Source organism: Schistocerca americana, chromosome 3 (genome assembly GCF_021461395.2).
Source record: "Schistocerca americana isolate TAMUIC-IGC-003095 chromosome 3, iqSchAmer2.1, whole genome shotgun sequence".
In the NCBI taxonomy this organism is placed as follows: Eukaryota; Metazoa; Arthropoda; class Insecta; order Orthoptera; family Acrididae; genus Schistocerca; species Schistocerca americana.
This window is the reverse complement of record NC_060121.1, coordinates 865,230,288-865,254,093: the sequence shown is the minus strand read 5'-3', so window position 1 is coordinate 865,254,093 and position 23,806 is coordinate 865,230,288. Positions and strand designations below refer to the sequence as shown.

General features: G+C 42.0%; 1 protein-coding gene across 1 annotated transcript in view; it reads right to left on the bottom strand.

The window, feature by feature from the left end:
• The window catches only part of LOC124607195 (pyruvate dehydrogenase E1 component subunit alpha, mitochondrial-like), a 141,837-nt gene that overhangs the window by 11,864 nt on the left and 106,167 nt on the right, over positions 1 to 23,806 (bottom strand). The window contains exon 5 of the mRNA XM_047139418.1: positions 6,090 to 6,338. Coding sequence (XP_046995374.1) covers positions 6,090 to 6,338 — 249 coding nt within the window. The remainder of the gene's footprint in view (positions 1 to 6,089; positions 6,339 to 23,806) is intronic.

Here is a 23,806-nt window from a genome sequence, read left to right as displayed (position 1 = left end):
GGCTGTATCACGAACGTTTTCCACACCGTCACACTCCATCGCACAAACTGTTTGCCCAAGTTACACAACGGCTACGAGAAAAGGGTACCTTCACCGTGAGGAGACAGGACTGTGGTGCTCCACGGCGACGCGGCACTCCCGAATTTGGAGAAGATGTACTGCGTCGCATTGAGGATAGCTCGTCAACGAGTTCGCGAACAATTGCGTGTGTAATGGCTGTTAGTCACAGTACCGTCTTGGACGTCCTGCATGAGCAACAATTACATCCGTACCACTGACAAAGGGTACACGCTATGGGTCTAGCCCACTTTCCACAGCGCGTCGCCTTCTGCACATGGTTCCTGCACCGTCGTCTCGACTCGCCCCTGTTTCCACGTCGAGTTCTCTTCACAGATGAATGTAGGTTCACGAGGGATTGTGTTCTGAGTGCTCGAAATAGCCATGTCTGGGAGGACGAAAACCCTAATGCCACGCATGTTCGGGGATTTCATGACAGGTTTGGAATTAACGTGTGGGCAGGTATTCTGGACGGTCATGTGACTGGACCATACCTCCTTCCATCCAAGCTCACGGGTCCCGCATACTTAGTCTTCCTCCGACACGTAATGGACCCGTTCTTGGAAGCTGTGCCATTGAATGTCCGTCAGGAAATGTGGTTTCAGCATGATGGAGCACCACCTCACATTTCACTGACTATCCGGAGATATCTCAACAGACGGTATGGTGAAAGATGGATAGGCCGTGGTGGTATAACCGCGTGGCCGCCACAATCGTCGGATTTAACCCCTATGGACTACTTCTTGTGGGGTCGTTTGAAGAGCCTAATTTATGAGACACCTGTAGAGACAGAGGAAGATCTACTGGCACGAGTTGCGGCCGCTGCACAAGACATTAAAGAGACACCAGGTGGGATGGAGAGGGTGTATCAGAGCATGCTTCGGAGGTACAACGTGTGTAACAATGTTGGTGGTCGCCACATCGATCCGCTGTCGTAATGCATCGGTCCGTTGCGGCTGGTGTCGTAGATGTTGGGTTCTTGTTGTTGTCGACTAATGTAAACCATAAGGTGTAAGTTGTAAAAAATGCGTAAGTAATAACGGAGCGAGTCAGTATTCTTTTCAAATGGATTGCAACAACTGACTGAGTCACGTCTAAGTACATTCCTCACGTGGGTGTGGATGAGATAATCATCTGCATTGAAACTCTCGTAGAACGGAAACGATACGTTTCCGGACATGGGTTCCTATTCAAAATGTTATGTACTCTCTACCGTCTACATGTCCTAGAAGTTTGTGACGGGAATTTCCGACCACCCTGTATACTCAAGAAAGCAACAATTACACATCAACGTGAGAGAAACTACTAATTTTGAACATTGCAACGAACTTAAATCGCAGACAGTCTACAAAGAACAAGTCGATCGAGAAAGACCATCATCTCAATAGGTCATTCTCGAAAATACATGACTGTGAACGCTTGTGCAGTGAGTACCCCGATCGGGCCAGAAACTCATATGAAGCACTCATGCAAAACAGTCTGCTCGGCTATGGACGAGACCTCGAACCTCTGATCAGTTGTTAGATCGCGGAACATAATTACGTTTAGGTGCAACAGGCCGCAAAAAATGCCTGTCTTTCTTCCCGGTTAACTTACACTGCGAGAGTCTCATCATACTTGATGAGTTGGAGCATCGAGTCCTGGGTACTGCAGAGTCTCCTGATAGCTGCTAATCATTTAGCCGACGTGTGATCGACTGTCCCTCAGAAATACGAGTGCACTCTCCACTGCTTCACCACGTTTCAGAGCCTGGAGCGTCTGCTTTCACATCCCGCTGGAAGTGCCCACTTCCTCGTTCTCCTCCAGTGTGTCTAAGAGATTCTGTCTTTCTCCACTGCTCTGCACAAAACCCATGCAAAGAACACTCCACGTCGTTAAAAGCTGGCCAATGAAATTTTTTTAAAGAGAGATCTAACGCCCCAACTAGCAGTTGTCTTATAAGTCACCTAATGGGCTTCCTTCCGAGGCATACAATTCTGAGAAGACCAAGCTCAAAACTCCCATTACTCAGATATCTTTCTATGTTACCCAATGGGTCGTTGTCTCACATCCAACATTTCTAGAAAACAGCATCCTTAACTGCCACTTACAGATTTTATTTTGGTAGAAAAGTTAGTGGACTTCCTTCCAACCTTCCACCTTCCAAGAGAGACAAGTCCTTACTTCACGTCGAGTGGCGTTAGGCGACCATACTTCCACCCCATTAAAGGCAGAAGAAAAAACTTTTAACGATAAAATTTTTAACGATAAACCCATCGATCTTCCCAGGAGAAAGCAGGAATGAAAGTCTCCCAACCAGTCTGAGACTCTACGTTGTTCTACGAAAAGCGTTACCGGCGAAAAACAGCATTCCGCCCAGGTGTCCTTTCATCTATAAGAAAAGAAGATTGCGTGGCTAATAGAGGTAGATGAAGAGGAAGAAGAGAAAGGAGCAAGCTAGGAGACACTAGCTTTGCTATTTGACAGAGGAGAGGAGTGGCCTTGTACATTAATTTTGTGGAAAATGTTATGAGGATGATAGTAGGAAATGCTTCAACTTCTTGAAAGCAGCAGGGGATTGAATTTTTCGCAAGGTAAGTGGCAGTTTGTTCCAGAGGCGGACAGCGGTAACTGAGAAGGAGTTTGCAAAAGTTTTTGTTTTGTGAGTGGGAACAGTTAGGATACTAAATAAGAGTGACCTCGTGTTTCGATTGTGATGGCATGAAAGGTGTTTAATCTCTGAAGCAAGGTACTGGGGTGCTTACGCGACGAGGAGTCGGTGAAGTAGACATAGTGTGTGGTAGTCACGCAATTTGTCCGGCCGCAGCCACCCTAGCTGGGTGTAACGCACACAGGCATTCATGGTTAGTTCTAGCCGTCTTCTGTTTTCACCACTCATGCCTAGTTGAATTACATCATAATAGTGGAGTTTTCACTACTCTGTTTTCACTACTCATGCCTTGTTAAATTACTCGACTATTAAGATGTATTTCAACAAGGCATGAGTAGTGAAAACAGAATAGGGCTAGAACTAACCAGGAATGCCTGTGTGCGTTACACCTGCAACATTCGCCGATATGATCATTGATCATGTTAGTGCTTCATACGCCCAGCTAGGGTGGCTGCGGCCGTACAAATTGCGTGACTACCATACTCTGTCTACTTCACCGACTCCTCGTCGCGCAAGCACCCCAGTACCTTGCTTCAGAGATTAAACATCTTTCATGCCATCGTAATCGAAACACTAGGTCACTCTTATTTAGTATCCCAACTGTTCCCATTCACAAAACAAAAACTTTTGCAAACTCCTTCTCAGTTGGCGCTGTCCGCCTCTGGAACAAATGCCACTTATCTTGCGAAAAATTCAATCTCCTGCTGCTTTCAAGAAGAAGTTGAAGCATTTCCTACTATCATCCTCATAACGTTTCCCACAAAATTAATGTACAAGGCCAATCCTCTCCTCTGCCAAATAGCAAAGCTAGTGTCTCCTATCTTGCTCCTTTCTCTTCATCTATCTCTATTAGCCACGCAATCTTCTTTTCCTTTATATTTCCTTAATCATGTCTCTATTGTTCTTCTCCCTTCACCATCAGTCTCCCTCATACTCCCTGCTGCTAGCACTCCTATCTAAAATCTGTCTCTTTCATAATGTCTAATTATAACAGTACTTATCATCTACGAATATAAACTCTATATGTATTTATTTTTCCAAATGTGACTTTGTAATTGTTTATTTCACTTTTTGTACTAGATGTAGTTTAACACGCCTACTAAAACATTAATATAAAATAAGTAAAATGCCTGCTTAGATGTAAGAGAGGGCGTGATGGCCCTTGTCTTGCCAGGTTAAATAAATAAAGTCTATTTGGCTACTCTGCAGTTCACGCTTAAGTGCATAGCAGAGGGTTTATAGAATGGCTTTCACGTTACTTCTCTACCATTCCACCGTCGAATAGCGGGCAGGAAAAGCGAACATTTTAATCTCTCCATGCGAGCTTTGATTTCTCTTATTTTTATAACGATAATTATTTCTCCCTATGTAGGTGGGCGTCAACACAGTATTTTCGCATTCAGAGAAAGTTGGACACCGAAATTTCGTGAAAAGATTTCGCCGCATCGAATAACGCCTTTATTCTAGTAACTGCCACTTCAGCTTGCGTGTAATATCCGTGACACTCTCTCCCTTGTTTCACAAACGAGGTACAATTCTTTGTGTCCTCCGTGAATACTATCTGGTAAGAATCCCATATCACGCAGCAGTACTCCAGAAGAGGAGGGACAAATGTAGTGTAAGCAGTCGCTTTAGCAGACCTGTTGCACCCTGTAAGTGTTCTGCCAATAAAATGAAGTCTTTGGCTCTCATTCCCCACAGTATTATCAATGTGATTGTTCCTATTTACAATGTACAGAGAAACAGATTCTACTTACCCTAAAGATGACACGTTACGTTGCAGAGAGGCACAATTAAAAGATACTTACATAAAGCTTTGGGCCACAGCCTTTATCAGCGAAAGAGAAACACACACTATTCATACACACAAGCAAGCAAACCTCATGTAAATATGACCGCCAACTCCTGCATCTAGGGCCCGAGATGCTGGATTTGGCTCTGTGGCCGAAAGCTTTTTTTGCAAGTGTCTTTCAATTGTGCCTGACTACAACTTAATTTATCTTCTTTATAGTAAAGAGAAATCTATCTTTTCATACATAGTTCATATTCCTACCTGGATTTCCCACTGCTTGCTTCTATTTCGTTCGCAGCTCGTGGTCTTGCGGTAGCGTTCTCGCTTCCAGGGCACGGGGTTCCGGGTTCGACTCCTGGTGGGGTTAAGGATTTTCCTTGCCTCGAGATGACTGGGTGTTGTTGTGTCGTCATCATCATCATTCATCCTTATTACGGCCGGAAAGAGGCAACGGCAAACCACCTCCGATGGGACCTTGCCTAGTATGGCGGTGCGGGTCTCCCGCATCGTCCCGTACGCTCCTTGGGGCATGGGACCTCATCAACATCATCGTTCCTATTTCAGTTGTTCGTAATTGTTGTCCCTAGTATTTAGTTGAACTGGAAGCTTTTGGATTTGTGTGACTCATCGTGTAATCGAAATTTAAGGACTTCCTTTTAGTAGTTCTGTGGATGACCTCGCACTGTTCAATAATTAGACCCAATTTCCACTTTCGGAAGAATGGGATGCCATTTCTCCACAGACACTACGACACTGCATTCCAAGTGTCCCCAGCGGATCCAAGGCGTTACAAAGGCAAAAGGTGGGCACAACCCACATTAATGTCCACGAATATGTGTCTGGAGACTGCTGATCAGATAGTGTGGGTAGATGTTACCACATTTTCACTGAGAATCTGCATCATTTCTGTGAAGCAGCTGGCATATTCAGAATGAATCTTTCACTCTGCAGCAAAGTATACACCGTTATGAAACTTAAAAATGATCATGAGCCGTCCCAATAGCAAGAAACTTCTGTTTTATGAGGTTACCTGTTTCGGCCTGTTTTAGACGATCTTCAGACCTCAAAACATGATGGTGGAGTCGTAGCGCCTGCTCCGTTCAAAACCACCGCCTACCAGCATGGTGTGAGGTCTGAAGTGGTCTAAAACAGACCGAAACCGGTAACAGCATTAAAAGAAAAGACGTTTCTTGCGGTTGTGGCTGTTCATGTTCCTTTTAAAGTAGTAAAAAAAAAAAAAAACGCTGTATTCCGAGAGAAATGTTCTCAAAAATTGCTATGAAACGTCTTTGCAGATTTAAACTGAGTGGCAGATTGGGTCTCGAACCCAGTAACTTGCCTATCGCGATCAATGCTTGTACCGCCTGAGATAACAAGGCACGTTTCACGATGCATCCTCACAACTTTTCTTTTGCCATTATTTACCTTATTCTTTCCATACTTTAGAGAAGAAAGTTTCCGGATTCAGTCTCTGTCCACGGCAGGCTTTTAAGGTGCAGGAAAATACTTTGCGCCGTAGCGAGATATCGCGGGCGTGGTCCACGGTGTAGCAGAGTGGACTGGGATGTGGGAGAGTCAGTACGCACGCACCTTGATGCCGGGCACCATGTCTCCGCGCGTGTAGTAGTCGGTGTTGGCAGAGGCGCGCGCCGCGCTGGTGCCCATGCCGTAGCCGTTGTTCTCGCAGACGAAGACGCAGGGCAGCCCCCACAGCTTGGCCATGTTGTACACCTCGAAGATCTGGCCCTGGTTGGCCGCGCCGTCGCCGTACAGCGCGAAGCACACGCCGCCCGTGCCCTGGTACTGCGCCGCGAACGCTACGCCCACTCCCAGAGGCACCTGTAGGAAGCATGGTCGCACAACAGCTAGTACAGCATAAAAAGAGGGAAAGGTCATGTAGAGACGGAGGGCGAGCTCGGATTGGAGAAAGGTTGGGAAAGGAAATCGGACGTGTCGTTTTCTAAGAAACCATCCTGGTATTTGAAAAACGTCATGATACACTGCCAAGAGGTGCTGACAACATTTCTTTATTCAACAATCAGTTTCGATCTACGGACCATCATCAGGTATCATAAAATATTTACAACAGCTTGAACATTCATATAAAATCAGAGGCGCTAAAAATGTTGTTGTGGTCTTCAGTCCTGAGACTGGTTCAAATGGTTCAAATGGCTCTGAGCACTGTGGGACTTAACATCTATGGGCATCAGTCCCCTAGAACTTCGAACTACTTAAAGCTAACTAACCTAAGGACATCACACAGCACCCAGTCATCACAAGGCAGAGAAAATCCCTGACTCCGCCGGGAATCGAACCCGGGAACCCGGGCGCGGGAAGCGAGAACGCTACCGCACGACCACGAGCTGCGGACTCCTGAGACGGGTTTGATGCAGCTCTCCATGCTACTCTATCCTGTGCAAGCTTCTGAATCTGCTTAGTGTATTCATCTCTTGGTCTCCCTCTACAATTTTTACCCTCGACGCTGCCCTCCAGTACTAAATTGGTGATCCCTTGATGCCTCAGAACGTGTCCTACCAACCGATCCCTTCTTCTAGTCAAGTTGTGCCACAAACTCCTCTTCTCCCCAATTCTATTCAATACCTCCTCATTAGTTATGTGATCTACCCATCTAATCTTGAGCATTCTTTTGTAGCACCACATTTCGAAAGCTTCTATTCTCTTCTTGTCTAAACTATTTATCGTCCATGTTTCACTTCCATACATGGCTACACTCCATACAAATACTTTCAGAAACGACTTCCTAACACTTAAATCAATACTCGATGTTAACAAATTTCTCTTCTTCAGAAACGCTTTCCTTGCCATTGCCAGTCTACATTTTATATCCTCTCTACTTCGACCATCATCAGTTATTTTGCTCCCCAAATAGCAAAACTCCTTTGCTACTTTAAGTGCCTCATTTCCTAATCTAATTTCTTCAGCATCACCCGATTTAATTCGACTACATTCCATTATCCTCGTTTTGCTTTTGTTGATGTTCATCTTACACCCTCCTTTCAAGACACTGTCCATTCCGTTCAACTGCTCTTCCAAGTCATTTGCTGTCTCTGACAGAATTACAATGTCATCGGCGAACCTCAAAGTTTTTATTTCTTCTCCATGGGTTTTAATACCTACTTCGAACTTTTCTTTTGTTTCCTTTACTGCTTGCTCAATATACAGATTGAATAGCATTGGAGAGAGGCTGCAACCCTGTCTCACTCCCTTCCCAACCACTGCTTCCGTTTCATGTCCCTCGACTCTCATAACTGCCATCTGGTTTCTGTACAAATTGTAAATAGCCTTTCGCCCCTGTATTTTACCCCTGTTACCTTCAGAAATATAAATGCATAATCCAGCACTATTGCGATGGATTTTATATTTTTTGACGGCAATGATTTTAAATTGTCTTGTAAGCTGATATAAATATTTTGTGATGCCTGATGATGGTCTGTGAACCGAAACTGATTACGTAATAAATAAATTTTTAGCACCAGCTCTCGGCGGTGAATCATTGGCTTTTTCAATTATTTTCGAACGATGGGGCACCACCTCCTTAAAATCCCGGCATTTACCTTAACAGGACGTGGACACTTGTTAAATTTAAGGAATATTTTCTGTTACGTCACATGCACCGTAGAGATATATTTTGAAGCACCATAATGAATATGTTTGACATCTTTTTTCAAAGGAATTTCAGTATACTGGAAATTATTTTTCGGATACTTTTTTATGGCTGGAAAACTGAAATAATTTTTTCACTATCTTACGTTAATGTTGATCTATTTTTTGACGAATTATGATGGTGCTATATAAAATGTGCGTATTATTATCACTATTATTATCATCACTATTACTATTTGTTAAAGGACATCTTCTAAACACCACGAGCGGAATTCATAATGTTTATTAACTAAACCGGTATTAAAGTGTATAAGAAAATTAAATGATCGCATGGCATTGTCGGCCGGGAGGTCACATCCGGGGAAGTTCGGCCACCAAGGGCGAGTCTTATTTCAGTGGACGCCACACTGGGCGACTTGCTTGCCGGTGATGAGGCTGAAATGATGATGAGGACAACACAACACCCAGTCCACGAGCGGAGAAAATTTCCAACCCGTCCTGGAATCGAACACGGGCCCGCTGCATGGGAGGCAAACATGTTACCACTTTTTTTTAATCTCATTTTGTTCGTTTTCGTTCGTTGTATCTGCTCGGGGCGGACATCGCAAGACACCCGTTTCAGTTCGTCGTTGTTCCATTAACTCAGTTTTTTTTATTACAGAGGGTAGCTAGCCCTCGGACCGAACATGCTGAGTTACCATGCCGGTATTCAGTTAAGCAGCCTGTTATTCAAATGTTTAGTCCGTCGTCAATAAGTGTCAGATGTCTCTGAAGATGGATGACACACCCGAATACCGGCTTGCCTAATAAACGTTGTAAGTGCCACTCATGGTGTTTAGAGGTGTCCTTTAACAAATATCTAAAAGCTGCATCAACACTGTTACATTATTATTATTATCGCATTAAGACCTTCTAGAGAGTACCTTCGAATTTCAATTCCTAATCCTTTGTTGTTCTTTCCCTTTACTTCTAATATTCCTTCATCGTTTCACTATGTTTCTTGTTCTTGTCTTCAGACAAATTTGAACCGGTTTTCATTTCCCTCTTGCGTTGGAATCTTCCCACTTTTAAAACCTTTCCCTAAAAATCTCTCTTTACAACATACCTTCTCCTTCTGTTATTTCTTTCAAAATCTTTCCTAACGTCTTGAATCTAGGTGTTTCTTACTTTCTTTTCCTCAAGATATTTGAAGATCTGCTAGGAGAACCTATTATGATCTATTATTATTATCATTGTTATTATTAATACTATCGTACAACACTCCAGAATGTACACATAATACAAACACAATGAAATTGGACAGATGTTTAAATTGGACAACGGCACTTCACGCAACTCTTCCAGACTTCTTTTAAAAGCATGTAGTGAGCAACTCTTAAGGTCTAAATAGATATGATGAACAAACATCGAAATTTTGTCTTATCTGAAAATATTTGTATTATGACAAACAAAAATGATGAATTTTCTGAGTCACTAGCCAACAGCTTCCTTCTGTCTCGCTTGCCTCCTCAAATCTTACTGTTTCTTCCAATTATCCTCTTCCTCTCATAGGACTTAACATATATTTTTCAGACCACACAATAGTTAATAATGTTTACTATGTTGTACGTCTCAGTATCGTCACATAGTCAAATTGTATAGAGTTCAATATATCTTTCTACTAATATTCAACCTTCATGGATCACGTACAACAGGGAGTTAGTGCAAATACATATAGCATGGATGACAGCATGTTTATGCGCATACCCACAGTCTGTCAAAGGCTGCGATGGCAATTAAAAAACCAGTTTTTAGAGATTTGTCTGACAGAAAAAGAGTGTGAACAATGTAATTTGAAACTGTCATAATCCTCAGATCCATGTGGCTTGTTCCCACTTTTCACTGATCATACATGAGCTCCCTACTGATAATAGTGTTGCCTGCATTATAGCAAAAGACTATCATTATTTTGTTACTTATGTACCTTCCTGGAAGCTTCTTTTTAATAAACCCCATTGCTGAAATGGATCATGTTTGCATTAAACTAACAGCGCAATTCACAAAGTAAGGACAAAGATATTACGCTATTCTTGAGGCTCTCTATCTGAAACTGAAACAATAGCAGGTAGTTCCACGTCAGCCACCTGTGGATCAAAAATGGCTCTGAGCACTAAGGGACTTTATCCTAGACTTAGAACTACTTAAACCTGACTAACCTAAGGACATCACACACATCCATGGCCGAGGCAGGATTCGAACCTGCGACCGTAGCAGTCGCGCGGTTCCAGACTGAAGCGCCTAGAACCGCTCGGCCACAACGGCCGGCCTCCGTATTTGCACTTTCTCGACAGAGGCTCTAACTACTTCGGAAGGAAGATAGTAGAAATTGTGTTCAAACAAGTAGCCTCGAAGTACCAGTTTCTCTGCTGGTATCTTCAGCTCTGTGAAAATTTCAAATAAACAGCGCCCTGTTATTAGGCTGAAACCTTCAGACCGATGTTATTGGGCAGGTAGACATTACTGCGAATAAAATCGATGGAATTTCCGAAGTAAAATTGTTTATCCTGACAATCCTAGCATAAAATAGAGTGACAATCTCTTCGCAGTTTTAGCTTGCACATTTTCTAACCTTCTTTAACTAATAGCACGAAGTTTCCCAGCTGGTGTCTACTTACGTTCAATGAGAAGCCATTAATGTTGTGGACTGGCAAGACAGCCAATCCACAGTGACGGGTAGCCGAAAGGCACGCGTTTAAGCTCACGCAGGCTGGCGTGAGGTCTGGAACTGGACAAGGTAATTAATATAGCCAATAACGTACGTAGCTGCTGGAATACTTAACTTTAATCCACAATTGGTGAACATCGGTCTGACGGTACATGCATCACAAGATAAATAGCAATTGATAATGGCACCTTGCTAGGTCGTAGCAAATGACGTAGCTGAAGGCTATGCTAACTATCGTCTCGGCAAATGAGGGCGTAATTTGTCAGTGAACCATCGCTAGGAAAGTCGGCTGTACAACTGGGGCGAGTGCTAGGACGTCTCTCTAGACCTGCCGTGTGGCGGCGCTCGGTCTGCAATCACTGATAGTGGCGACACGCGGGTCCGACGTATACTAACGGACCGCGGCCGATTTAAAGGCTACCACCTAGCAAGTGTGGTGTCTCGCGGTGACACCACAATTACGATATCCACAGCTGCTCAGAGTAGTTTGATCGCCAGTAAGTGGAATCAGTTTATATCTCACTCGCCTTTCCCAGGTATACTTCGCCCTATTGTGATTTTTTAACAATGTACTGTATTCACTATTACTAGTTCAAATTAATTGCATAAATTTTCTCCTATTTGATTATTGATACCAAGCCCATATTCTCTCATATTCTCACTCTCTGCCCTATCTTCTACTCCCATTACACCATTTTTTGGTGGTGATCACATTATTCTGTATTTGTTTGTCCAGAAATTCTCATCCCCCTACCGTTTCACTCCACTGACCTCGCACTATATTTAAACTGAGTCTTTGCATTTCCTTTTTTAGACTTTCTGGATTTCCTAACACATTCCCTATCACATTCAGACTTCGAGAAATGAATCGCGGAATGCCAGAAGTCTAAGTCGCTAGGTTCCGTCACATTTCTCCTCAAACTTCTTGAATGCTCGTCGTTTAGATCCCTCTGCTGGGTTCTTGTTCAGGATTCCACTGGCGTCCCTGGATGGCTGAGCACTGGAGAAGTTCGCAATCGAATATGTAATGAATCTTCCCTCCTTGGAACTTTTGTACATCAATTGAAATGCTTGATCCCGCATAAATTTTGGCCAGACTTTAATTTTCGTACTTATATATTCCACTCCAGAAGAAATTTTTGAACATATTTGATGGCCAAAAGATATTTCTCTGATAAAGTATTTACTATTATTCATATCGCAATAAGTAATCTTGTACCATCAAAATTACTAATCACAGTTGTCAACTTAAATTATCTAAAAACGTGGGGCGGCGGCGGGGGGCGAAGCCTCTCCGTCGTTGCTAGGTACCCGCTTGAATACACAATACACACAATGCTTCAGTTTTCATGGGAACGAAATTCCTGTCTTCATTTATAATTTTTCTAATTTTACCATCGATAATTAAATCGATCCAATAAAATTACAGGGAGCTGCTACTTTTTATATTGTCAAAAATTTGCAGCCTTTGTTATTAACAATTAGGCATAGAAATTTTCACGTAAATAATATTCCCGGAAAACATTGTTCAGATTAAATCGGAAAAGTAATTTCGATGAAGACAATCATGTTAATACTATTTTGGACTACATCCTGTTCTAGAAAATACTGGAAGCTTGGTTCGTATTACTTATAGAGAATCTGGGCGCGAAGCGCGCCAGAGTGTGTCTAGCAGCTATTAACTTTGGTGCATGTTACTCTCTGATCGACCACGTTTTTTGTCTAGTTCAAGAACGTGGCACAACATTTTTTTAAAGAAGTGATGTAAAAAGTATATCGAGAACGTAGCAATAAATGAAGACGGTGTTTAAAAGAAAGATAATATTGCAGCGACTTGTTATTTGAAAAACGCAGGACCAAATATTATGAGTGTTTATATAGTAAGAAAGAAGCCAGCCGAGTCACTGGGACCGACTTGCGAAATAAGTGATTTTTATCTGCCGGTGTAATATATTTTCTATTACGTAGCAATTTAAACATTGTGAAAACTGTCATATAGTTAGAACAATGTATGCACAAAAACTTGAATTCTTCGTTGCAAATAAACGTTAAGTATCGGAATTGCGTTATAAGTAACACGCAGCCTAACGACTCAAACTACTTTGCCAACAGTAACTGGGGTTTATTTGGTCGCCTGCTTTTCAACGATAAGTGTAGTCCTTTATAAGAGCTGACCAGAAGGATTGTAATAACACGTTTGCACACGGATTCCGGCGCCTATTCTCAGCAGAATATAGCCGATGGGCCCAAGGCGTCTTGTCACGGTCTGGGCGGCTCCCCCGTCGAAGGTTCGAGTCGCCCTCGGGCATGGGTGTGTGTGTTGTCCTTAGTGAACTTAGTTTAAGTTAGAGTAAGCAGTGCGTAAGCTTAGGGACCAATGACCTCAGCAATTTGGTCCCGTAAGACTTTACCACAAATTTACAGAATTTCCACAGTATTACTGCACTCGGCAATGAGGGCGCATAACGTGGGTCAGTAAGTAATCGGGGTTGCTGAGCGAAGAAAGGAAGGTACAACTACAGGTACGCAATGAAAACTGTGCTAACCTTGATGATCAGATGGATGGTCCATCAGTGGATGGTCCATCACGAAAAGCACAGACGCCAAGTACGTCATCTGCTGCATCTATTTCACTGGAATCCGTTCCAGTTTTGTCCGCCGTGTCGGTTTCCATATCATTGTCGTCATGTGCTGCATATTAATCTCACTCTCAAGACCAACATTTATTATTAAGTTCTGTGTTGTTTTTCCCATTAACCCACCAGTAAGCTAATATTCATTTTCAGTTCCTTTTACATGTTCACAGGCTTTTAATAAGTCATGTTTGGTAATATTACATAAAGATTCTTTGGTTATTTGTTTTAGTGTAGTTAAATTACTGAAAGAAACTTTTTTGTCTGCAATCTTTTGTTTCATTGCATTCCAGATTACTGACAATCTATAGCATTCAAATTACACTGGCATGGCGGGAACCTCGGGACAACTTTAAAACTGCGTCTGCTTTAAAAACAGGCTTCTGCTTATTATGACACATAATTTGTAAACAATTTAAATTTTGTTAAATGTTTGTTAAGCTTAGTTCAAAGCTGATTTTAATGTGAATGACCCACTCAGTCCTTTTTGAGAGTTGCAGTAGTAGGGGCTATAGTTGTTTGCCGAGTATGATACAGTGCGTTATCAAAAATAATAATTCTAGCAGCTGGGATGTTAGGAATCAGTTTCTCTTGTAACACTTGCGAAGTTACCCCATTGATTTCATCGTGACTATCTTGGGAATTCGGTATGTCTTCATGCTACCAGCATTTTTTCATGGCGTAACGCGTAAGCACCAATTGGTTTATATGGCCATTTTTCATTTTTTTTTCTGAGTGCTCTCAAATATTTCCAAAGCTTTGGAACAAAGTCGCAACATACGTCTCTAACAGTCTCTTATTTTTTACATTTTTAGCAGGGACATCTCATATCGTCCTAAATTTTCCGAAATGTTTCCCTTCCCCTTGAATGTCATCTTAGTTTTTGAAAATATAATCAACCTTCATCTGTACATCACTGCAGTGGCAGATGAATTTCTAGAAAATAGAAAATGACATATCATGCCATGCCATGAAGAAAAAGTGTGAAACTTCACTGTCGAAAAGAAGGACTGGAACCATGTCAAACTCCAGCGGGGCAACACAGCACAACATACAGGCATAGCATTACCAATTGACCAGCCCAGTTGGGATGGCTGCACGATTTTGTGTCAAACTGGGTAGACATGGGCTACCTTGTTCCAGTCCTTAGCTGACAAGAGTCAGTTGTACAGGCTAGTCTGAAGTCGTTTTAGGAGGTTTCCCTAATTCATCTCGACTAATGCCAACGGGAGATAAAATGTACCTAAACACTCACAAAAAATTAACATTCGCAGAACGTTTTATTAATTTTTAATTACGGCAGTCAACTTCAAAAATAGAAAGCATTAACATAACACAATAAATCCGTCAACATGGCCAGATGTGAAGTTTTGTGAACAAACACGCTGTTGTACACGATACCAGATTTCAATAAGTGCTTTTAAAGTTTGTTTACTGTTTATCCACTTTAGTGAGTATTCATTTGTGGTATTTGTTTATTTTATTTATTTATTTATTGTTCCGTGGGACCACATTTAGGAGAAGTCTCCATGTTCATGGAACGAGTCAATACATGAAATTATAACACGATTGTAGAAACAGATAAAATGAAATATAAGAAACATATTCAGGCGACAAGTCGTTAGTTTAAATTAAGAAAATCAAGAATGTAACACTGGAATTTGCTTAATTTTTTAGCTCTTCCAGGAGCTCCTCGACAGAATAGAAGGAGTGAGCCATGAGGAAACTCTTCAGTTTAGACTTAAAAGTGTTTGGGCTACTGCTAAGATTTTTGAGTTCTTGTGGTAGCTTATTGAAAATGGATGCAGCAGAATACTGCACTCCTTTCTGCACAAGAGTCAAGGAAGTGCATTCCACATGCAGATTTGATTTCTGCCAAGTATTAACTGAGTGAAAGCTGCTAACTCTTGGGAATAAGCTAATATTGCTAACAACAAACGACATTAAAGAAAATACATACTGTGAGGGCAATGTCAAAATTCCCAGACTATTGAATAGGGGTCGACAAGAGGTTTTCGAACTTACACCATACATAGCCCGAACAGCCCGTTTTTGAGCCAAAAATACCCTTTTTGAATCAGAAGAATTACCCCAAAAAATAATACCATATGACACAAGCGTATGGAAATATGCGAAGTATACTACTTTTCGTGTTGAAATGTCACTTATTTCAGATGCTGTTCTAATGGTAAATAAAGCGGCATTTAGTTTCTGAACAAGATCCTGAACATGGGCTTTCCACAACAGCTTACTATCTATCTGTACGCCTAGGAACTTGAACTGTTCCGTCTCGCTTATAACATGCCCATTCTGTTTGATTAAAATGTCAGTTCTTGTTGAATTATGGGTTAGAAACTGTAAAAACTAAGTCTTACTGTGATTTAGCATCAAATTATTTTCCACAAGCCACGAACTTATATCATGAACTACATTATTTGATAATGTTTCAATATTACACACAAGATCCTTCACTACCAAGGTGGTGTCATCAGCAAACAGAAATATTTTTGAATCACCTGTAATACTAGAAGGCATATCATTTACATAAATAAGAAACAGCAGTGGCCCCAGCACCGACCCTTGGGGAACGCCCCATTTAACAGTGCCCCATTGGGACTGAACATCATTACCACTCTCAATATTGCGGAGGATTACCTTCTGCTTTCTGTTCTTAAAGTAGGAGGCGAACCAATTGTAAGCTACTCCCCTTACTCCATAATGTTCCAACTTCTACAGTAATATTTTGTGGTCAACACAGTCAAAAGCCTTCGTTAAATCAAAGAAAACACCTAACGTTCGCAACCTTTTATTTAATCCGTCCAAAACCTCACAGAGAAAAGAGACTATAGCATTTTCAGTTGTTAAGCCATTTCTAAAACCAAACTGTACATTTGACAGCAAATTATGTGAATTTAAATGCTGCAGTAACCTTGTATATACAACCCTCTCGATGACTTTAGCAAACACCGATGGCATAGAAATAGGTCTATAATTGTCAACATTATCCCTGTCTCCCTTTTTATAAAGTGGCTTCACTATCGAGTACTTTAATCGGTCAGGAAACCGACCACTCCTAAAGGAAAAGTTACAGATATGGCTAAGTACTGAGCTAACATATCTGGAACAATACTTCAGTATTCTGCTAGATACCCCGTCATATCCATGAGAGTTCTTGGTCTTTAGTGATTTAATTATTAACTCAATCTCCCTCTTGTCAGTATCATGGAGGAGCATTTCAGGTAACAGTCTCGGAACACTTTTTTCTAAGAGCACTATATGATTCCCTGTTTCTATTTAGTTCACCTGCTATATTCAGAAAGTGATTATTAAGTACTGTACATATATGCGACTTATCAGTAACACGAACATCCCCACTACGCACTGATTCTATATTCTCGACCTGTCTCTGCAGACCAGCCACTTCCTTTACGACTGACCATATGGTTTTAATTTTATCCTGAGACTTAGCTATTCTATCTGCATACCACATACTTTTTGCCTTCCTAATAACTTTTTTAAGCACCTTACAATACTCTTTGTAATGGGCTGCTGCATTTAGATTTTGACTGTTTCTAACGTTTTGATATAATTGCCACTTTGTTCTACAAGATATTCTTATCCCTTTAGTCAGCCACCCAGGCTGCCTGTTTGTGCTAGTACCCTGTTTTGAACGTTCTAACGGAAAGCAACTTTCAAAGAGCACGAGAAAAGTCTTGAGGAAAGCATTATATTTATCGTCTACTGTATCAGCACTATAAACATCTTGCCACTCTTGTTCCTTGATAAGGTTTACAAAAGTCTGTATAGCAACTGGATCAGCTTTCCTAAAAAGTTGGTAACTATATTTAACATGTGTTGCAGCACAAAAATCTTTTAGACTTAAAATTTGTGCATCATGATCTGAAAGGCCAGTCACCTTTTTGCTAACAGAATGCCCTTCTAATAATGACGAATGAACAAAAATATTGTCTATGGTTGTTCTACTGTTCCCTTGCACTCTCGCTGGAAAGAATACGGTTTGCATAAGATTATATGAATTAAGGAGGTCTACCAGCATCCTTTTCCTTGCACAATCACTTATACAATTAATATTGAAGTCACCACATATAACTAACTTTTTGTATTTCCTATAAAGTGAACCAAGAACCTCCTCTAGCTTTAGCAAAAATGTTGTGAAATCGGAGTCTGGGGATCTATAAATAACAACAGTAAGAAGTTTAGCTCCACTAAATTTAACCACACCTGCACAACATTCAAACACCTTTTCAGTGCAGTACTTTGAAACATCAATTGACTCAAATGGGATACCGTTTTTCACATACATGGCTACTCCCCCACACCGCAAAGAGCTCCTAGAAAAGCTGCCAGCCAACCTGTATCCTGGTAAAGGAAGCCTCTGAATTATCTCCTTATTTAAGAAGTGTTCAGATATACCAATAATTTCAGAGTCAACATCTATAAGCAGTTCACTAACTTTATCTCTAATACCTTGTATATTTTGATGAAATATACTAATTCTCTCATTAATCGGATACCCAAGCTTTGTAGAAAGTGGTTTCTTTGTTAGAGAGACTTCCCTTAAGCAGGAATACCTATCAGCTGACTTCAATCTAAAAAAGGTACAGCTCTAACACCCACAACTACCGGAATTTTCCCATGAGTGATCCCACCACCCCCACCTATGCTGTCACCTATAAGTTTTGCCAACCTCCCCTTCCCATACCTGTTGAGGTGCAGGCCATGTCTAGTGAAACCCGTCCTACTGATAGACTCCACCGACACCACTGAAATGTGACTCATGCCTTCTGTCATCAGCGCACCCCCAAGTCTCATGTTATTACGCCGGACGGCTGTATTAAGATGAGGCCGATCGTGACGCTGAAACAGTTCCACGAAATGCACATTCGTGTTGCCAGTCTGAGTGGCTATCTTTTCCAGGTCACCATCTATGTCATACTCCCCATCCCTATCAATACTATTACCAGCCCCACCCACAATCACTACCTGATCCTCTTTAGTAAAATCCCTACATAACCCCCCTATGTTAAAAGTCACCTGAGCCAATCCTGCATTAGGCTTCACAATGCTGGTGACCTGGTACTCACTCCCCAAAACTTCCTGCAACTGCTGGCCTACACCTCTACCATGAGAACTACCTAACAGCAGAACCTTCTTCTTTCTCTTAGACTTTGCAACTGTCCTAGCCACCGTAACTGCTGAGGTCTGCTGCATACTTCCTACATCTACAGCTACTAGAGATTCCTCTCCACTAGACTCTGACAGTTGGTCATATCTATTACAAACACCAATAGTAAAACTATCTGAAAATCTCCTTCTCCTAGCAGATCTCTTGCCAACAGCCAGCTCCCATTCCCCAACCCCCTTCTCCCTCCTCATCCTATCTAGCTCCTCCTGTGCGTTTTTCAACTGCACCTGAAGGGCACAGATCTTACGCTCCTGCTCCTCTATCAACTTACTCTTGCTACATAACCTGCAGTTCCAGGAGAGGATCTCACCAGAATGCCCACTGGCTTCCCCACTGCATTCCCCCCCAGTGAAAATACTTCGAACAAGTCTCACACCGCAATGCACTACTCACGAACCTACGGCAAAGCCCACACTTCTCACTCATGGTAAAATTTTACAATTATTGAAACAAGAAAACAACTTTATCTAAGTTCCGCTACTACAATAAGAAGATGTTAAAAACTGACTACAATTATCACAAACTTACTCTACAAGGGAAGTAACTACTATTATTGACAGTATTAATCAACAACAAATGAGAATATAACAAAATACTAACACAGAAAGAAAGTCAAACGTTGTGATAACAATTAACAGGATTTCCTCGAGTGTTCGGGTTTTTTAGTACTGTTAATTTTTCAGAGTCAACCTAGTGTTATTGACACAAAAACAAAAATATATCGTTAGGAGAAGAAAAATTTCTCAGTCAAGATCGCAATAAAACACTGAATTGTGGGTAAGCGGTTTCGGTAAACTATGTTACCATCATCAGATCTCTAATAATATTACAAAGGCGCTACGAACTGTTATACAAATAACGCCAAATTACCCCATAGGGGAATCAATGACAACATACCTTCGTACAGGTTATTATAAAAATTTTGTGCCAGATGCGCACAAAATCTTTCCATTAAATCTCCAAATACACAACATATGACATGAATGACGTGTTGGCACGTTAAAAGTAAAAGTTAAAATTACTACGTACACCAGTCGCCAGAACATTGCATCCATATGATCATACGTCATGCCTACTAGGGCGCCACAGACTGACTGTCAACAGCCAATGCATGAGATGAGTTGACAAGTACGACAGCGTCGCTGCAGTGCATAGTTTCTACCATTAAATGTCAAATAGGTAATTTTAAACCAACCATGATTCCAAATATGAATGTTCTAAAATGCTAAACAAAAATTTCTTGATGATTTCTTCCTGACAAAACGTAGTTAAGACACCCTATACGTCATATTTACGATAATGCATTATACACTATGTGATCAAAAGTATCCGGACACCCCAAAAACATACGTTTTTCATATTACGTGCATCGTGCTGCCACCTACTGCCAGGTACTCCATATCCGCGACCTCAGTAGTCATTAGACATCGTGAGAGAGCAGAATCGGGTGCTCCGTGAAACTCACGGACTTCGAACATGCTCAGGTGGCTGGGTGTCACTTGTGTCATACGTCAGTACGCGAGATTTCCACACTCCTAAACATCCCTAGGTCCACTGTTTTAGATGTGATGGTAAAGTGGAAACGTGAAGGGTCACGTACAGCACAAAAGCGTACAGGCCGACCTCGTCTGTTGACTGACAGAGATCGCCGACAGTTGAAGAGGGTCGTAATGCGTAATAGGAAGACATCTATCCAGACCATCACACAGGAATTCCAAACTGCATCAGGATACACTGCAAGTACTATGACAGTTATGTGGGAGGTGAGAAAACTTGGATTTCATGGTCGAACGGCTGCTCATAAGCCACACATCACGCCGGTAAATGCCAAACGACGCCTCGTTTGGTGTGAGGAGCGTAAACAATGGACGATTGAACAGTGGAAAAACTTTGTGTGCCATGACGAATCACGGTACACAATGTAGCAATCCGATGGCAGGATGTGGGTATGGCGAATGCACGGTGAAAGTCATCTGCCAGCGTGTGTTGTACCAACAGTAAATTTCCGAGGCGGTGGTGTTATGGTGTGGTCGTGTTTTCATGCAGGGGACTTGCACACCTTGTTGTTTAGCGTGGCACTATCACGGCACAGGCCTACATTGATGTTTTAAGCACCGTCTTGTTTCCTACTGTTGAAGAGCAATTCGGGGATGGCGATTGCATCTTTCAGCACGATCGAACACCTGTTCATGATTCACGCAATGGACGGGCCTGCCCAGAGTCCTGACCTGAATCCTGATGTTTTGGAACGCCGACTTCGTGCCAGGCCTCACCGACCGACGTCGATACCTCTCCCCAGTGCAGCACCCCGTGAAGAATGGCCTGCCATTCCCCAAGAAACCTTCCAGGACCTGATTGAACGTATGACTGTGAGAGTTTCACGCAATGGATGGGCCTGCCCAGAGTTCTGACCTGAATCCTGATGTTTTGGAACGCCGACTTCGTGCCAGGCCTCACCGACCGACGTCGATACCTCTCCCCAGTGCAGCACCCCGTGAAGAATGGCCTGCCATTCCCCAAGAAACCTTCCAGGACCTGATTGAACGTATGACTGTGAGAGTAGAAGTGTCATCAAGGCCAAGGGTGGGCCAACATCATATTGAATTCTAGCATTAACGATGGAGAGCGCCACGAACTTGTAAGTCATTTCCAGCCAGGTGTCCGAATACTTCTGATCACATAGTGTATCATCACAAAACTGCAATCCGTAACACAAAGAGAATTGGAGCACACAAAGCATTTGGTAGTGGTTGCAGAGCAATTGTTTGCTGCGGCTGGCAGTGGTGGTTCAAGCCCGACCTCTACGGTGTCTTACGCAACCATAATTCAAAACACCCCCCACCTAAAACTGTCACGATATAGTGTTCGCACAGATGTTTTCACGTCAAAAACAATAACACAGCGTTCATATACTGTGCACTGAGCGTATTCTATTTCGATCCCTCTAACGTAAAATCTTGATGTAATACAGAGGGTCTAGACAAATGAGGGCACTCTCTGATAGTCAACATTAATGGAATAAAATGCCATACCGTTACAATTCCTGTACCGAAAAAGTCATTTTATGTGTTCAAAGTGGGCCCCCTTAGCAGCCGGACGTCATGCCACTGAACTGTTGACCGAACTATGGTTATCGGTGTTGCCGGTGTGATAGCCGCACAGGCGTTTTCTCGTAACTTGTTCAGTGTAGCTAGCTTCTGTTGATAAACTTCATTTTTCAAGGTCCCCCATAGGTAAAAGTGAAGTGGTATAAGGTCTGGATATTACGGTGGGTACTCAACAGCTCGTCCAGGTACATTTTCATCGAAGTAGGCTCTGATACCTCTGTCGTAGTGAGGCGAAGCGCCATGTTGTTGTAGGTAAAATCTTGTTTTTCTAAACACCTCTCGGATGGCAGGTAAAATCGAGGTTTGCAGCACATGAACCTACACCTCACCAGTTACGGTAACTTCAAGAAAATCAAACTTCGCGACTACAGGCCACACCACCCGGTTCATTAACATGTTTGTACACGTGAACGTGAGGATTTGCAGGAGCCCAATTCAAGCAATTGTGGCGGTTTACAGTGCCGTTCAGTTTGAATTGCGCTTCGTCAGACCGGATAATCATCCCTGCAAAACATTCACCCTCGTAAATCATGCCCTGAAACCACTCCATCCTTCGATCCGGGTCGTTCTCGTTCATAGCGCGCAACTATCTTGGTATGTATACTTTCCATTTGCAGCCTTCAGAATTTGTACGCTTGGCTTACCCTGCTTTCACGTGCATCCTGCTTCACAGGTTTTTGAGGTGACCGAGTAAAATGTTGCAACACAGCAGCGCTGGAAGCTGGACTTGTTGATGTATTGATCAGCCCGCCCTTTCCTTATGCACATGCTGAACAGTACCGAAGGCTTCAAATTTATCCCGAATACGATAAATTGGTGTGCGTGTTGATGGCTGAGTCTCAGTCCATTATGTTTTCGTCCTTCCATTACCACTTCAATACGGTCTCGCGTTGCTCAAATGACTATCTTATTTGATTCATTGCTGCTTTGTCATCTGCTGAAAAACACGCGACGGCATCTGTTGAGAAAACAGTGGACTACGCAAAGGCGCAAAATTGCAACGACGTCTTTTTCCAAAGGTATTAATTATCAAAGATAGTCTGTATTTTTCTGGACCTCTCTGTATACAAGCGAGTGGCAATGAACGCTGGCGAATTATCTGCGAACTAGCATAGCTTGCGTTGGCTTCATTCGCTTCACAGTAAAAGGAGGTTGAGGGGCATGGGGGAAGGGGGGGAAGGGGGGGGGGAACAGAGGGAGATGTTCCCACCAACCCAATCTTTTTTTAAAAGTACAGTAATATAAATTTTTAGAGTATTAGCTGACAAAAAATGACATGACACCTTTGAACGAATGTATCCAAAATTAAGTAATACACATACCAAAAGTTGTTGCCCAGTAAGAATTAATATAAAATACACTCCAATTTACTCTTACAATGTAGTAGTTTATAAGAATTTATCCATTGTTTCTAAACTAATCTAAATATAGCGTATAGACTATTATGTCTTGTACATATTATTTTTCCTTGATTCCTCCCTACAAAAAGTTTTGTAATAAACTATCAGTTTACTTGTCGTGGCTTCGCCGGTATTACTCAGTAAAATAAAACTACACCTTCTGAATTTTTGGAGGCTATTCTTGTAAAGTAATAGGTTAAAAGTATAGGTTTCTGCACTTTAAAGTACAAAATACATTGTGTTTCCTGGCTCTCTTAATATGGTTTTAATGATCAATGTAATATAGGGTGTATTTAAAAATATACAGAGGCCTTTGTGTCTGTTTCACTCAACCAACTGTGCCGAAATTTTAAATTTTCCATGAACGAAACGAAACTTAGGACTATTACTGTTTCGTGTGCGTATGATTATTATGTATTATGTTCTAAACGAAACGGCAATAGTCCTAAGTTTCGTTCATATATATACACATTATTACTGGGTAAAGGCAAAATATTGTTAATTCTAGGCTTACATTGGCACGCTTTAAGGGTTTTCAGGTAATCTGCCTGTGAAAGCCTGGAAATATTCTATTTACGAGGCTTTGACCAAAAAATGTGAACTCTTCGTGGGATGAAAATTGTAGGACAATAG